Below are 16,627 nucleotides of genomic sequence, written 5' to 3'. Positions count from 1 at the left end.
GGTCGGGGCGAAATAAATAAATGAAACTCTTTTTCTTTGAGATGAGAGAGGATGTTGCTATTGGACTCAACGGGTGACTGCTGGGAAGCCAGAGATGGAGGTTAAAGAACACAGACAGGCGTGGAGCATCCATGACCTGATCTCATGAGACTGACCACCTCTGAAAACACCTGACAGTCTCTTGTGTGTGTGTTGCATCATACAGAGTCTTCTTTTCGGAACTAGAATCTCGAATAAGATCCCAATACTAGATCTTTATACTTCAAATTCTTTATACTTACAAAGGAAATGTTTGTCTGTGCAACACTCAATGTCACAATGCTGCTATGCTCTGAGTGGTTTCTTTCTGGTCCCACTATCAATGTAAATCTAATTGCAAAAATTGTAATGATTTGAGCATCTTTTATGTTCAAACGACTGGGATTTTTCTTAATGTTTTTGAAAAAATCTCTTACGCTCACCAAGGCTGCACTTATTTGATTGATCAAAAACACAGCAAAAGCTGTAAACATTATTTCAATTTAAAATAGCTGTTTTCTATTTGAATATATTTGAATATGTAATTTATTTCTGTGATGCAAAGCTGAATCATCAGTATCATTACGCCAGTCTTCAGTGTCACATGATCCTTCAGAAATCATTTTAAAATGATGATTTGATGCCTAAGAAACATTTCTGAAAACAGCTGTGCTGCTTCATATTTTTGTGCTGCCTAATTTTTTTCCCGATTCTTTGATAATGCGAAAGTTTGAATAGAATGATGAATAGAAATGTATTTGAAATAGACATCTTTCGTAACAATATAAAAGCCTTTGTCAGATTTTTAATCAATTTAATGCACCTTTGCTGAATAAAAGTATTCATTTCTTTAAAAAACAAAATCCTGAGAATGTGAAACAGTATAACATATCCTAATCTCAAAAGGTTATAATTTGAAAAGGGTTTTACTTCCTTGGAAAACCTTTTTAGATTCAACAAAAAATAAATAAATAAATGTTCTCTAGTTTCTTATAGAGAAAAATGCACTGATGCTTTATAAAAACCAACATACTGACCAGAATAATGACAAAAAATGTAACGTTTGTTATACATTCTTAAAATAAAACTTCCAAAAGAACATTTTAATAATCTAAAGATCTTATTTTTCCATTATAAAGAACATTTTGTGCAATGTAAAAGTTAAATGGATGTTAAAGCTTCTCCATGGAACCAAAGATGCAAATAAAGAACTTTTTTCCCCTTTTTTTACAGTGTGAGGAACCATGCAGAAACACAAATGTGACCCTGGAGCACAAAAGCAGTGTTAAGTCACTGGGGGATATTTGTAGCAATAGCCAACAATACATTGTATGGGTCAAAATTATAGATTTGTCTTTTATGCCAAAAATCATTATGATATTAAGTAAAGATCATGTTCCATGACGATATTTTGTAAATTTCCTAATGTAAATATATTAAAATTGAATTGTTGATTAGTCATATGCATTGCTAAGATCTTCACTTGGATAACTTTAAAGGCGTTTTTCTCAATATTTAGATTTTTTGCACCCTCAAGATTCCAGATTTTCAAATAGTTGTATCTTGGTCCTATCCTAACAGACCATACATCAATGGAAAGCTTATTTATTCAGCTTTCAGATGATGTATAAATCTCAATTTCGAAAAATTGACCCTTATGACTGGTTTTGTGGTCCAGGGTCACAAATGTCATATGCAGCACAAATTAGTGTCCAAGAAAAAGTTTAGAAAAGATATTAAGCTCAAGGTAGGTAGGTCTGACATTGGCACAATCACTTCCCAGTGTCATCAGGCCTAAGACTAAAGTTACACACTCGAACCGTAAGCCTTACACCAAAACCACCGTTTCTTTTTTTTTGCCCCTGGCGACAATTTTGGCTGTCTGATGTTCATTGCAGCTGTCAAGCAGGTCTAGCTTTTTGGAAAGCCTCTTATAGGTCTTTTCCATTACTGCCAAATATAAACAGTATCTGTTTTAATATGGCTTCTAATTATTAAGTATCAATTCCCCCTCTCGCGGCGCGAGCGCACGGGGGACGGATGAATGCCGCGCGCTCATCCGCTTTGATTCGTTCGTCGGGAGAGCGTGCCAGCTGACACGGTGCCCAGTCTGCGGCTTAATGCACAAGTTTTTAATAATGTGTGGGACTACACGAGTCTCCGCGGCTCATTGATATTCACGTGCCTAATGTCTTGTCAAAACTGCGAGGCGAGGGAGACGGCAAGAGAAGCGAGCACTTGAAATTTCTGAGGTAGGTTTCTTTCCTTTTTAGTCGACGCCAGCACAGGGTTCTTAAACGTAATTCATCCCCTTTTTTTCCGAGAAGGACTAATGGAAGAGGGAGAGGGTGGAAGCTTCTCCGCGCTTATCTCTGTCTGACAGTCGCGAGCAGGGGTTGGCGAGGGCTGCTGTTAGCGCGCTATGCTGTGCGGTACGGTGCAGGCGAGCAGGCCCGGGGACAGGGATCAAAGGGAGGCTCGGGTGAGCGCCGTTTTTCTCTCTGATCCCTCCGGTGGCGAGACCCAACCCCGCTCGTGCGCTGCCTTACGCACTCATCCATCAGTCCGTCCGTGAGGAAAGCCTCATTCCACAGCACAACCACACTCCCACCGCTCACGTTTGCGCACACGCAACAGCCACTTTTCCTTCCTGCTGTAGTGATATAGTTATGATTTAATCACATTAAAATTCTCTCTGCAACTGCTGATAATACCACGCAGGCTTCCATGGACAAGTATTGTGATAATACCATGGTATTTCTTAGATAGACTGTCTTTGATGTAAATATCATGGTATGAGATTGTGGTTATTCTGTAATTCCTTATGACAAAGTATCATAATATTTCCATAATATCGCAAAACGTTTCTAATGCATTGCAAAACAGATTATAAAAGTCCTCAATGTACTTTAATTATGTATATATATATATATATATATATATATATGAATGTCAAAGTATCATAATCCTATACTGTACCATAGTATCTCCAATCCTCAATGTACCGTGATGGTCATTTTTAAGGGTCCCTCTTATCTTAGTCCAACAATTAATCAGTGTTATTATAGTTAAATCATTACATTTAAAAAAATGAATTAACAGACTAATTAAAAGAAAAAGAAAAAAAAAAATTTCATAAGGAAAGCTGTCTGTGGTTCTGCAGAGGCATGTTGTTTTCCTCGCTCTCCCAGCAGGTGTCCCTGTCAGGCAGAGCAGTGGAATCCACCTCAAACGCTTCTGCCAAGGAACACACTGTAATTCCTTATGACAAAGCATCATAATATTTCCATAATATCGCAAAACGTTTCTAATGCATTGCAAAACAGATTCTAAAAGTCCTCAATGTACTTTAATTATGTATATATATATATATATATATATATATATGAATGTCAAAGTATCATAATCCTATACTGTACCATAGTATCTCCAATCCTCAATGTACCGTGATGGTCATTTTTAAGGGTCCCTCTTATCTTAGTCCAACAATTAATCAGTGTTATTATAGTTAAATCATTACATTTAAAAAAATGAATTAACAGACTAATTAAAAGAAAAAGAAAAAAAAAAATTTCATAAGGAAAGCTGTCTGTGGTTCTGCAGAGGCATGTTGTTTTCCTCGCTCTCCCAGCAGGTGTCCCTGTCAGGCAGAGCAGTGGAATCCACCTCAAACGCTTCTGCCAAGGAACACATTTCCCAGGACCACTCGTAAAAACCCATTTCGAAAGGCATAATAGCCAGCACGAGCACCTGACATCTCGTTCATTGTGGTTGAGCAGCTCTAGCTCCATCTCTGGCTCTGATATTCTCTGTTTATTCCCATCTGCAGAGAAACAGGAAACTTCTGCCTTATTTTCTCTTGATAACATCATTTAGAGATTTTCTGCTTGGTTATGGGACATTGAGGGATATTAGCTATCTCAGTATGGATATTTGAAGGGTCATCAGGACAAAATATATAATTATGTAACTTATTTGTAAAACAAACACAGCTGGAGATTTTTTTTCTCTACTGGAAACTTGTTTTCCAGCAACAAAAATGTCTTCAATTCTAAGGAAGGAAAGGAAAAAGAGTGACATTTCCCTGACATCTTCCAGAGTACGCATCCTTATCCATCACCTGCTGTGCGACAAAATGAAATGGGGCGATAGGCTCACCTCAACCCAAAAACATATCTGCAGGCCAGCCAAGCAATGCCTAATAGACCCCATCTGACACTGCATCACTCCCAGACCAGCCTAAACTTATAATCAAGGACTATGACAACAACAACCGCTGGTGGATAGCTTTTCTACTGGCCTGTAATGGGAAAATGCGCTCTGTCTGGATGGGTTACACCAACACCTGTGCTGAGATCAGCAGGGGTCCATTACCGCCCACAACTCGGCCACCACATCCCATTTACAGCCGCATTTTGGTCAATCTTTACCAGCAACCAGTAGCCCATCAAAAGCAGACGTTTGGAGAAATAGGTCTTTCGTCCGAACACATGCGTTTATCTCCTCCAGACAGGTGTTGTCTGCAAAGTTGCAATATAAAGGAGTTATCTTTGATCTAAAAAATAAGAAACTATTTTTTTTGCGCGTGTCACAGGAGGCAAGGTGACATCTGATGTTTTGGAAAGGGAAAAGGTTCCCGGCAGTTTCTTTTTACTGAAAAGAACAGCCAGCCTTCTTTTACTAAACAACGAATCAGAGTTGAGGTTGGGTTAAGTGATGTCTGATATGACCCCAGCAGATGCTATTGCACCTTGTGAAACCTTGTATGAAAGCTGCTATGGTTGCGCTGACAGTTTAAATTGTAACTGAACTCTGTCTCTCCTGCCAGAAACTGCATTTATCTCCTCACAATGACTCTTCCATATGGATGAGAGACACATGGAGAGGTCCTGGATCAGAAAAACACTAACTCATTCTTAATTATTACTATTTACTATTTTCCATTAAAATAGTGGAAATTATATTTAAAACGATATATATATATATATATATATACATTATTGTTGTTGATATTATTATTATTTTTATTAATTTTAAAATAATTATAATTTGATATTCTGTCAGTTATTGTGATCAAACACTGAAAAACACTGACATTTTGGGTAATAATAATAACAATTATTACTGTTTTTTTGTTATTATTATTATATAAAATAATAGTTTTTGCAGCGAAGAAATATCACAACCAGGTGCAATCGGGGATGCTTTTTAAACAATATTGAAATATATTTTGCACACTTGTCCTCCACTATCTAGTCAAACCCATACACTTTTCAAAAAAATAAAAAATTATTAGATTATTATTTATTTTGTAAGGAAATTCATATGTTGGACCAATTTATATGAATCTACAAAACTATCAAACTATCAAAACAAGCATTCAAACTTTTATGTGGTAGTATACAGAAATACATTGATAAAAAAAATCTAAACAATCATAGAAAACTGAAATCTGTTTTTCTTCCATGTAAGCCTGAATACCAGATCCATGGCATTAGACAAAAAAAAACATTTATTATTTATTAGGAGAAAGTGTTTAAGCACAGCTGAGAAGGAAGCAAGAGGCAGTGTCTCCGTCGCCAGTGTTAAATGCTCCCATTAATAGAAAAAAGACCTCCATGTCTGCTGGTATTTACGGAGGTTTGGAGCGAAGGCATTAGTGCTCAAAGCCCCTGTGCCACGATTAACAATCTCTCTCACTGTAAGACGCCCATGTTATCCTTCCAACGTTGTAGTTACGAGGGGAAAAGCTCTTTTTTGTCACCAAATCCTTAATTCTTTCTTCTCCGGAAAAAAAGAGGGTAATACAGAGAATGTTTCTCAATCTGCTTTGAGAGCGCAGGGGAGAGAAAAGGAAACCCCCAATAAAACATGTGTGAACGAAAGGGTAATTGTGGACAAATGCAGCATTGAAATTCATTTTCAACTCTTTACACACCATTTCAATCTTATTTTATGCTTGTTAGCCACATCTTGTTGGTGAGGGTCGGCAAGACTGCCCAGTATTGATGGGTAATTGTGTATAATTCACTCCTTACATGCGATTTGCATCAATACACATTATTTTTTAATGCTGGGTATTTAAGACAGCACCATTTCTGGAGAAAGTCACCCTAAATGCTCATTAATGGGGACCAAAGAGGCTAATTTTAGCAAAAACTCAACCACAGCAACACAAACCCAGACACACAACAAGAGATTCAAACACTATAAGAAATGAGTGCAGAAACAAAGCAATTCCTGTCAAATAGCACCTACTCACTCTCATGTACCCAAATATATATTGTGCTATACTCTGACCAAAGCAACATAAATTTAACTTTTCTTGCTAATTATCTGCTTTTGTTACGTCACATTAAAGTAAAAGCCATTTCATGCTGACAATTTCTGATATAAAAACAGCAAAGGTTTGGGAATAATTCTAATAATGTTTTCAGACTAGGAAAAACTAAGCAAATTAAGAAAAAAAAAAACACTTTCGTTTCTCCATATCAGTGCAAAAATGATCCGTTTCCACACAAGCAGCGGACGCTAGCTTAACTTGACAACGTTCTTGATCTCTGAACCATGCTGGCGTTCATTCAGCATGCCTTTCATCATTCTCACATTGGAAAGAGGCCTCTGCACTAACCTGCGGCGAAAGGCCGTTGCTCACGGGATTCATGTGGTTGCTTGAAGCTGACGGGCTCATAAAAGTCTCTGAATAGCTGGAGAAGGTGTGGCGGTTGGATGAGAGGCCGTAGGCAGAGCTACTGTCAGCCGAGAGCCCGCCCTGGTGCATGGAGGAGGGCGGCAGAGGCTGCGGCCGGTGCAAAGTACTGCTGCCATCTGAAACACAAACACAGAGAGCATACTAGGGTGGCACTTTAGATTCTGAAACACATATTGACTATTAACTAAGAGTTTTGCCTCAATAAAATAATACATTTGCTGCTTATTAATAGTAGGGTAGTTGTAGTAGTAGTTATGTTTAGGTATTGGGTATGGTTGAGGGACCTAGAATATGGTCATGCATTAATATGTGCTTTTTAAGGAATAATAAACACCCAAAATGCTAGTAATATGCATGCTATTAAGCAACATGTTAATAGTGAATAGTGTTCCCTAATCTAAAGTGTTGCCGATACTGGGATATTTTTTACATCTGGTACTGTGGCAACACCATATGTGACCCTAGACCACAAAACCAGTCTTAAGTCGCTGGGGTATATTTGTAGCAATAGTCAAAAATACATCGTAAGGGTCAAAATTATAGATTTTTTTTTTATGCCAAAAATCATTAGGATATTAAGTAAAGTCAAGATCATGTTCCATGAAGATATTTTGTAAATTTCCTACTGTAAATATATCAAAACTTAATTTTTGATTAGTAATGTGCATTGCTAAGAACTTCATTTGGACAACTTTAAAGGCTATTTTCTCAATATTTAGATTTCTTTGCACCCTCAGATTCCAGATTTTCAAATAGTTGTATCTCAGCCAAATATTGTCATATCCTAACAAAACATACATCAATGGAAAGCCTATTTATATTTTATTTATAAATCTCAATTTTGAAAAATGGACCCTTATGACTGGTTTTGTGGTCCAGGGTCACATATTGTTTTGGATATGCACCATGGTATTGCAATGAATATGGCACACATTCAGTATCATCTGATACCATTATACCAATAAAGCAGTACTGCTTTTGTTGTAAGCACATTGTTTTTTCAGGGTTATATACCGTTCAAAAGAGTTGGTAAGATTTTATTTTATGTTTTTGAAAGATGTGTCTTATACTCGTTACATTTATTTGATCAAAAATACAGTACAAATAGTAATACTATGAGACATACACTAATACATACATACAGTACATACATACAATGTAATTTTTTTCTATTTAATATATTTAAATGTTTATTATATTCAAATGTTTTTATTATTATATCATATATCATATATTTCTGTGATGTAAAGCTGAATTTTCAGCATCATTACTCTAGTCTTCTGGAGTTTATTATTAACAATTCTTTTTTTATTATTAACAATGTTGAAAACAGTTGTGCGGTTTAATATTTTTGTGAAAACGTTTTTGATGAAAGTTCAAAAGAACAGCATTTATTAGAAATAAAAATCTTGTGGAACATTATAAATGTCTTTACTGTCAGTGTTGATCAAAGACAGACATCCGTCACATCTTTAACATACTGCTTCATATCAAGCTATAATACTAACTGTTTGGTTTTACTGAATTAATGCAGATAAAATAAATGGACAATTCATTTAAAAAAAATTGAGTTTCTATAAAAAGCACTTTATGGACAAAAACTTCCTTTTGTGTGTGGAAGCTTTTTAAAACTACCTGAAATTGGTTAAACTATTTGACTGTTCTTGAAATTTTGAGACTTTTTTCCTCATTTGGGGTCATAAATGTGCATGTTTTGACATATACTGTATGCGTGTTTTGGAAAGGCTATACAAATTGTGTGCCTATGACGGTGTTAGCCGACAAACTGACCGCCACTGGTTTCCATGCAATTCATCAAAAATCATCATGATGCAAAAAACAGACAAACGACAAAATTGGAAATGCATATCCAAATATCCAATATCAGATACACAAATTTATACACATACATACAGCATACTCATTTAAAGCAATAAATAATACTATATAGCAAATCTCAGCTGCCTGTTTTTTATTTATTTATTATTATTTCATGACATAAAATAATTATATTTTATCATGATTTTCCGTAAAGCTGCTTTGAAACAATGTGTACTGTGAAAAGCGCTACACAAATACATTTGACTTGTCTTGACTTTACTATTGTGTCAAAGACTAAAATATGAAATATATATTTGATCATTTAGGGTCAATTTGTCCCTTTAACACAAATGGAGGACCTGTTTTATTAACAGCAGGATTAAAGGTAAAGTGGGTCATTTTTCTATCATTAGAGGCACTAAAAAAAGAAAGATTCTCAGTTTACATTATTCAGGAAGTCACTCTTCAAATGGCTTTGTTACTTAAAGGCAAAATGTGTCGCTTTTCAGTGTTTTTTTGTTTAAGTCCGACCAAAACAAATGTCCATTCAAAGCAGATTGATTTCAGGCAGTCGTCTTAAAATGACAACAATTTGCACATTTTAAACCAGCTTCTCCGCCATCAAAACATGAATATAATTAGCATCTCTGAAAGCAGCCCGCTCTATTCCACAGGAACAAGACCGGAGTCCTGTGTATGCAAAAGCTTGGAGGACATTGATCTATGCCATGCACTGGCAGTTCATCCGCGTTTAATACACTGTCAGGGCAGTTCATCTAGCGTTGTGTTTAAAACGGGCCGGTCCAACATACATCAATGGAAAGCCTATTTATATTTTATTTATAAATCTCAATTTTGAAAAATGGACCCTTATGACTGGTTTTGTGGTCCAGGGTCACATATTGTTTTGGATATGCACCATGGTATTGCAATGAATATGGCACACATTCAGTATCATCTGATACCATTATACCAATAAAGCAGTACTGCTTTTGTTGTAAGCACATTGTTTTTTCAGGGTTATATACCGTTCAAAAGAGTTGGTAAGATTTTATTTTATGTTTTTGAAAGATGTGTCTTATACTCGTTACATTTATTTGATCAAAAATACAGTACAAATAGTAATACTATGAGACATACACTAATACATACATACAGTACATACATACAATGTAATTTTTTTCTATTTAATATATTTAAATGTTTATTATATTCAAATGTTTTTATTATTATATCATATATCATATATTTCTGTGATGTAAAGCTGAATTTTCAGCATCATTACTCTAGTCTTCTGGAGTTTATTATTAACAATTCTTTTTTTATTATTAACAATGTTGAAAACAGTTGTGCGGTTTAATATTTTTGTGAAAACGTTTTTGATGAAAGTTCAAAAGAACAGCATTTATTAGAAATAAAAATCTTGTGGAACATTATAAATGTCTTTACTGTCAGTGTTGATCAAAGCATCCTTGCAAAAAAAAAAAAAAACTTTTGAATGTTAGTGTGTATCTATAGAGGTTTATGGATTATTACTGTACAGTATACTACCTTGTGAGAGAGTGGTGCTGGGATACGTTGACTCTGGAAGCTGATAGGTGGATAAGGTTGGCATGCCGGTTGGCGGAAAGCCTCCGGGCAACAAGTGGTTGAATGCTGCCAACTGATTTGCTCCCGCTTGTTTGCGCCACCTTGCTCTTCGGTTGCTGAACCAGACCTAATAAAAGATGGAAATGCATTAAAAAAAAAGGAGACTGACGATTGTGCAACACAAACACCCATTTCTAAGCAAGATTTCATCCACATGACATGTAGTTGAAAGCAATCAGCAGTCAGCCAGACAGGTTCATGGGCATGTGTGTGGCAGAGAGCGTGTCCTCATGAGAAACTACCTCTTGGCATATGCTGAGGTCCCTGTTGTTCTAGTTAAGTGGCTAAAGCTGTGATCTGTATAAACAGGCTGCTCTGAGCTGCCATCAGAGACGAGAGGTCGTAAACAGGTCAGAGGTAGCCCACACATCTCCTCCACAGACATCTTGAGTATGTTTGTCTACCTGTCGGACAATTTAAAGAGAGTCTAGAGGACTTTTACTGCAGCGGTGTTGTCTGAAACACACACACGGGCACGTACACACACAGACATCCGTCACATCTTTAACATACTGCTTCATATCAAGCTATAATACTAACTGTTTGGTTTTACTGAATTAATGCAGATAAAATAAATGGACAATTCATTTAAAAAAAATTGAGTTTCTATAAAAAGCACTTTATGGACAAAAACTTCCTTTTGTGTGTGGAAGCTTTTTAAAACTACCTGAAATTGGCTAAACTATTTGAAATTTTGAGACTTTTTTCCTCATTTGAGGTCTTAAATGTGCATGTTTTGACATACACTGTATGCGTGTTTTGGAAAGGCTATACAAATTTTGTGCCTATGATGGTGTTAGCCGTCAAACTGACCGCCACTGGTTTCCATGCAATTCATCAAAAATCATCATGAAGAGGGATGCAAAAAACAGACAAACGACAAAATTGGAAATGCATATGCAAATATCCAATATCAGATACACAAATTTATACACATACATACAGCATACTCATTTAAAGCAATAAATAATACTATATAGCAAATCTCAGCTGCCTGTTTTTTTAATTATTATTATTATTTCATGACATAAAATAATTATATTACCATGCAGCTCTTTATATAAAGTTAGATATTTAAGTCCAACTTTACCTGCCAACATATATTGCATAAGGTGATATATACTATACATATATACAGTAGCAATTCTCAACAGCTTGATTGCTTGTATTGTTGCAAAATGTAACTATATTATTGCCCAGTTCTAACGTGTTATCCACTATATTATAATGATTTTATCATGATTTTCCGTAAAGCTGCTTTGAAACAATGTGTACTGTGAAAAGCGCTACACAAATACATTTGACTTGTCTTGACTTTACTATTGTGTCAAAGACTAAAATATGAAATATATATTTGATCATTTAGGGTCAATTTATCCCTTTAACACAAATGGAGGACCTGTTTTATTAACAGCAGGATTAAAGGTAAAGTGGGTCATTTTTCTATCATTAGAGGCACTAAAAAAAGAAAGATTCTCAGTTTACATTATTCAGGAAGTCACTCTTCAAATGGCTTTGTTACTTAAAGGCAAAATGTGTCGCTTTTCAGTGTTAAAAAATGTTTTTTGTTTAAGTCCGACCAAAACAAATGTCCATTCAAAGCAGATTGATTTCAGGCAGTCGTCTTAAAACGACAACAATTTGCACATTTTAAACCAGCTTCTCCGCCATCAAAACATGAATATAATTAGCGTCTCTGAAAGCAGCCCGCTCTATTCCACAGGAACAAGACCGGAGTCCTGTGTATGCGAAAGCTTGGAGGACATTGATCTATGCCATGCACTGGCAGTTCATCCACGTTTAATACACTGTCAGGGCAGTTCATCTAGCGTTGTGTTTAAAACGGGCCGGTCCATTGTGCATCCAGATGAAAGGTGGAGACAAAGGCCTCTCAATACACCAGGCTGAAAAGTGTCCACAAAGAGTGGGCGTCCCTTTTTAAACATGCCTTTAAGAGCTCCACTTTCATGGTATGCACACAGGGACACACTCTATTCTGATGCAACGACACCGTAGACACACTCTACAAAACACACACACACACTCGCTGGCTCTTTCTTACAAAGCGTTGCTTACATTGTCCATGTGCAAAACTGTCAGGCCGCTAACAGCTAGCATCTCATTCAGATGACTTCAATGGCTCGCCAACTTTCATGCGTCGGATTCGAATCTTTCTTTCTTACGCTCTCAGAAAGTGAAACCCCCACCCGACCGTCATCCTCTCAAAGGGTTTAGGAGGAGACACTTCACCCCCTCTGCCTGTCTTGAGCCTGAACCTGGTGTAGCAGACAGATAAAGGATGGTCTCGCGTCCTGAAGAAGCTCGGGGAATGCATGTGCTGGGATTCGAACGGATCTCATACTGGGAATCGGACAAACAGGTTATGAAGAATGGAAGAAGGCTGTCCTTCCCCCACCAACCCAAAAGTGTCCCGCTCTGCTGTGCCTCCTGACCCTTGACCTCTGAACCCCACTTTCCACCCCTTCATCCTTTCATCCTGATGGCCTTCTTTCTTCTGCCGCAAAGTTCAGATACTTACTTCTGTGACATCAGCGAGGAATATTTTATAGTTCGTAGAATTGTTTAGAGTTTCATTCAAGACACTACAGACAAAATCATTGTTTTTTCATGCACTGGTCAATTTTGAGATTTTGCTTCCATAATCATGTTTTCTTTTAGACTAGTTGAAAGGAAACACCCAAAATACACTTGTAAGTGTTTAGTTTATGTATTTGGATCTATAAGTTTTAATTACAATCCATAGTCTATGCAACACTTACAGCAAACTTTACAGATTTATTCCCATCAATATTCTCAAGGTTTTTACAGAAGGGTAAATGTGTCTGATTTATATACCATTTTATTCTTAAAATATCATGTTTTTTTCTGTCTGTTGACAGTATTCTGATTTATGGCATGATAAAAAGATATATAGAAAGTCCCCCCTTTAATATGACACAACAGGTGAATAGGTTAAAATAATAAGTATCACCATAGCTTTCCATTTATTAATCACACTAGATTAATTGTTTTGTATTACAACTTTTCTAAAATGTTTTGTTTAAATATGCAAATAATGCATTGTCTAACTAAATATGCACTAATTTGCATACATTTCCAGAACAGAAATATGAAGATTAGATAAAGTCAAGTTCAAAACACTTGTTTCATTTTGTTCACATATTAAAGTTTGGTCACACTTTATTTTAAGGTCCAGTTCTCACTAATAACTACAACTTTTGCCTAAAAAAACTCCTAATTTGCTGCTTATTAATAGTTAGTAAAGTAGTTGTTCAGTTTGGGTATAGGGTAAGAATAAGGATGTAGAATATGGTCATGTAGAATATGTGCTTTATAAGTACTAATAAATGCTATTAATATGCATGCTAATAAGCAACTAGTCAATAGTGAGAATTGGTCCCTATACTAAAGTGTTAACTAAAGTTATTTTTATCTCTTTTTATCACTCCATGTTTTTAGGGATAAAATATAATATAAATCGAATGATAAATGAACAAACCCCTCTGTAAAAAAACATCAAAATATAGAAGTGCTGAAGTGTAGAGAGATAAAACATTCATTTTGACAAAACAGGCTTTACAGATTAGTATTGTAAATGAAATCTACAGGTGCAAACAGATAAAGTGTAATAAAACACTTAAAAGTGTATTTTGGATGTTTTCTTTCCACCAATCTGAAAGAAGACATTATAGATGCAAAATACTAGCCCAAAATGTCAAAACTGACCAGTGCATGAAAATCAGTGTTTTTGCCTGTAGTGTCTTGCCTTTGCAACTTTTTCTTAAGACTACAACTTTTGCCTAAAAAAACTCCTAATTTGCTGCTTATTAATAGTTAGTAAAGTAGTTGTTCAGTTTGGGTATAGGGTAAGAATAAGGATGTAGAATATGGTCATGTAGAATATGTGCTTTATAAGTACTAATAAATGCTATTAATATGCATGCTAATAAGCAACTAGTCAATAGCGAGAATTGGTCCCTATACTAAAGTGTTAACTAAAGTTATTTTTATCTCTTTTTATCACTCCATGTTTTTAGGGATAAAATATAATATAAATCGAATGATAAATGAACAAACCCCTCTGTAAAAAAACATCAAAATATAGAAGTGCTGAAGTGTAGATTTCTGGCTCAGCGCAGGAGATAAAAAAATTCATTTTGACAAAACAGGCTTTACAGATTAGTATTGTAAATGAAATCTACAGGTGCAAACAGATAAAGTGTAATAAAACACTTAAAAGTGTATTTTGGATGTTTTCTTTCCACCAATCTGAAAGAAGACATTATAGATGCAAAATACTAGCCCAAAATGTCAAAACTGACCAGTGCATGAAAATCAGTGTTTTTGCCTGTAGTGTCTTGCCTTTGCAACTTTTTCTTAAGATGCTTGTGAAATCTTTAAGCAAAAGTGAATTTACTCTCGTCACTTCACAGAGATTTGGGTTGTGATTTCTTCTACAGGAACATAGAAAAGCAAACTTTTATCGCTTTAAAGACTGGCTTGTTCCTTCTCAGGCTTTTTGCTTCATCTTTCATCCTCACACATAAACTGTGCACGTGCATTACCACACAATGCTATGGCAATTCATAAAGAGATTTAGGATGCATCATTCTCAGCGAGCTGCCTGCATCCCTGTGGTCAGAGCACTTACGACGCAGCCAGCAGATCTTGTGGCTTTACCATGTGCTCCCGTCTGCCTTAATCATATCTGTCTAAGTGAATTTGCTGCTTTTGAAAGCAACGTGGCGTCACAGAGGTGCACGAGTTAACTCTATTAAGTTAAACATTAAGCCCAATATGCCTAAATAAATACAGTTCTGTTTTATAGCACAGAGGGATGCGTCATCATAGTGCCTTGCTGAGATTATTATGTGTGTGTTTTGTGAGTCGCTCCAGTCGTACCCTCTGAGCTGGATTTGGAACCCAATCACAAAGTCACCTTGAACAGTCCCAGATTCCCCCTCTTGCTGTCTGCAATCCAGCCTAATTCCTCCGCTGAGACGGTTTTCATCCAGCCCACACCAAAACCACTTCAGCACCGTCCACTGACAGCAGTTCTTAGGGAGAAAGCTGAAACAATGGGGCCGATACAGGATAAATAATGCTAAATAAATAAAAAATAATAATAAAAAAGTTCCGTTAATGCTGGATTATGCATTTGAATACATTTGCACGATTTTTTTTGATGGGACAGTTCACCCAAAAATGAAAATCATGCACTTTATTCTCCTTTATTTCATTCTAAACCTGTATAACTCTCATTCTGTGAACACAAAAAAGATATTTTGAAATAATATCTGTCTTTTTTGTACTTTTTTCAGTGTCTTTTCTGACTTTCCTTACAGTGAAACTCAAGTCACATTCATTTATATAGCGTTTACATATTCTTTATATGCGCTTATTATTCTTATTCTTCATAGCGCTTTATATAATACATCTTTTTTGGTACTGCAGAAGAAAGTAAGTCATACAGGTTTGAAATGGCGAGTAAATTATTCTTTTTGAGTGCATAACCCCATTTTAATCAATCAAAGTTCAATAAATAGCTTCTGCACACCTCAAATCGTGAAGTGTGTGAGAAACTGTGTGTTTAGCTGATCATGTGTGCATTTGTTTCAATCATTAGACTATAAACCCAAAGACAGAGCATCGTCTGGGCTCAGGCCTGTCCCTGTGTCCAATGCAGGAATCTATGGAGATTTGTGTTTACTGCGCACACCTGTCACAGATAAACAGGATAAACCTGTGTGCACACGCACAATGTTTCTTATTCCTGTCTTTTACGGGATGTTTCCTGCACCTCAAGTCCCTTGCTTGTGAGACCGCTGTGTACACCAAAACACATCCACACGTGTGCACTTAATAAGTCACTGCAAACAGTCGCCCGTAAATCCAGGATAGTGTTGGATACAACAACAGTCTCCACTCAAACCTGTTTCTTCTTAAGGAAAATGTTGTTAAGGGATACTTTAAAAAGTTTTCAGGCCATTCACCTCGTGTTTGAAAGGAATGAACATTAAACAAGGGCGACATCTGTTTTTATACCAACAAATGTGATTTAACCAACTTCAGTCTGACAAGCAATGTGTTGACTACATCAAACAAATCTTTTCTTCTGTGGCCCGCTTGAATTCTCTTGCTCTTTTTCTCTCTGTCTGTCGCTATGCTAATTAACATTAGTGGGAACGCGAATTGCAAAAAGGAGACTGGGATTACTTAGATAAGAATCAACGAACACAAAGCGTCTAAAAGAAAGTCATTTAAATTCTAATAATGCAAAACTGTTAGAACATTCTCACTGATGCATTGCAACAATTTTGCTCTCTACAGTCTTTATAAATCCTATTTATTCTATTATGGTGCACAAGCTAATGGTCCAAAGAATTGCTGGAATATTATATATAT

The 16,627-nt window shown here is 36.1% G+C and overlaps 1 protein-coding gene across 2 annotated transcripts in view; it reads right to left on the bottom strand.

Annotated features, from left to right (window-relative positions):
* pax7a (paired box 7a) overlaps positions 1-16,627 on the bottom strand; it is a 72,049-nt gene that overhangs the window by 27,158 nt on the left and 28,264 nt on the right. For both annotated transcript variants that reach the window (XM_016268260.1, XM_016268261.1), the window contains exons 6-7: positions 10,103-10,268; positions 6,650-6,846 (exon numbers count right to left, since the gene is read on the bottom strand). In XM_016268260.1, coding sequence (XP_016123746.1) covers positions 6,650-6,846; positions 10,103-10,268 — 363 coding nt within the window. The remainder of the gene's footprint in view (positions 1-6,649; positions 6,847-10,102; positions 10,269-16,627) is intronic.

This window comes from Sinocyclocheilus grahami, unplaced genomic scaffold, assembly GCF_001515645.1.
Source record: "Sinocyclocheilus grahami isolate Dianchi unplaced genomic scaffold, SAMN03320097.WGS_v1.1 scaffold44.1, whole genome shotgun sequence".
Taxonomy (NCBI): domain Eukaryota; kingdom Metazoa; phylum Chordata; class Actinopteri; order Cypriniformes; family Cyprinidae; genus Sinocyclocheilus; species Sinocyclocheilus grahami.
The sequence above is the reverse complement of the archived record's forward strand: the minus strand, read 5'-3'. Positions and strand labels throughout refer to the sequence as shown.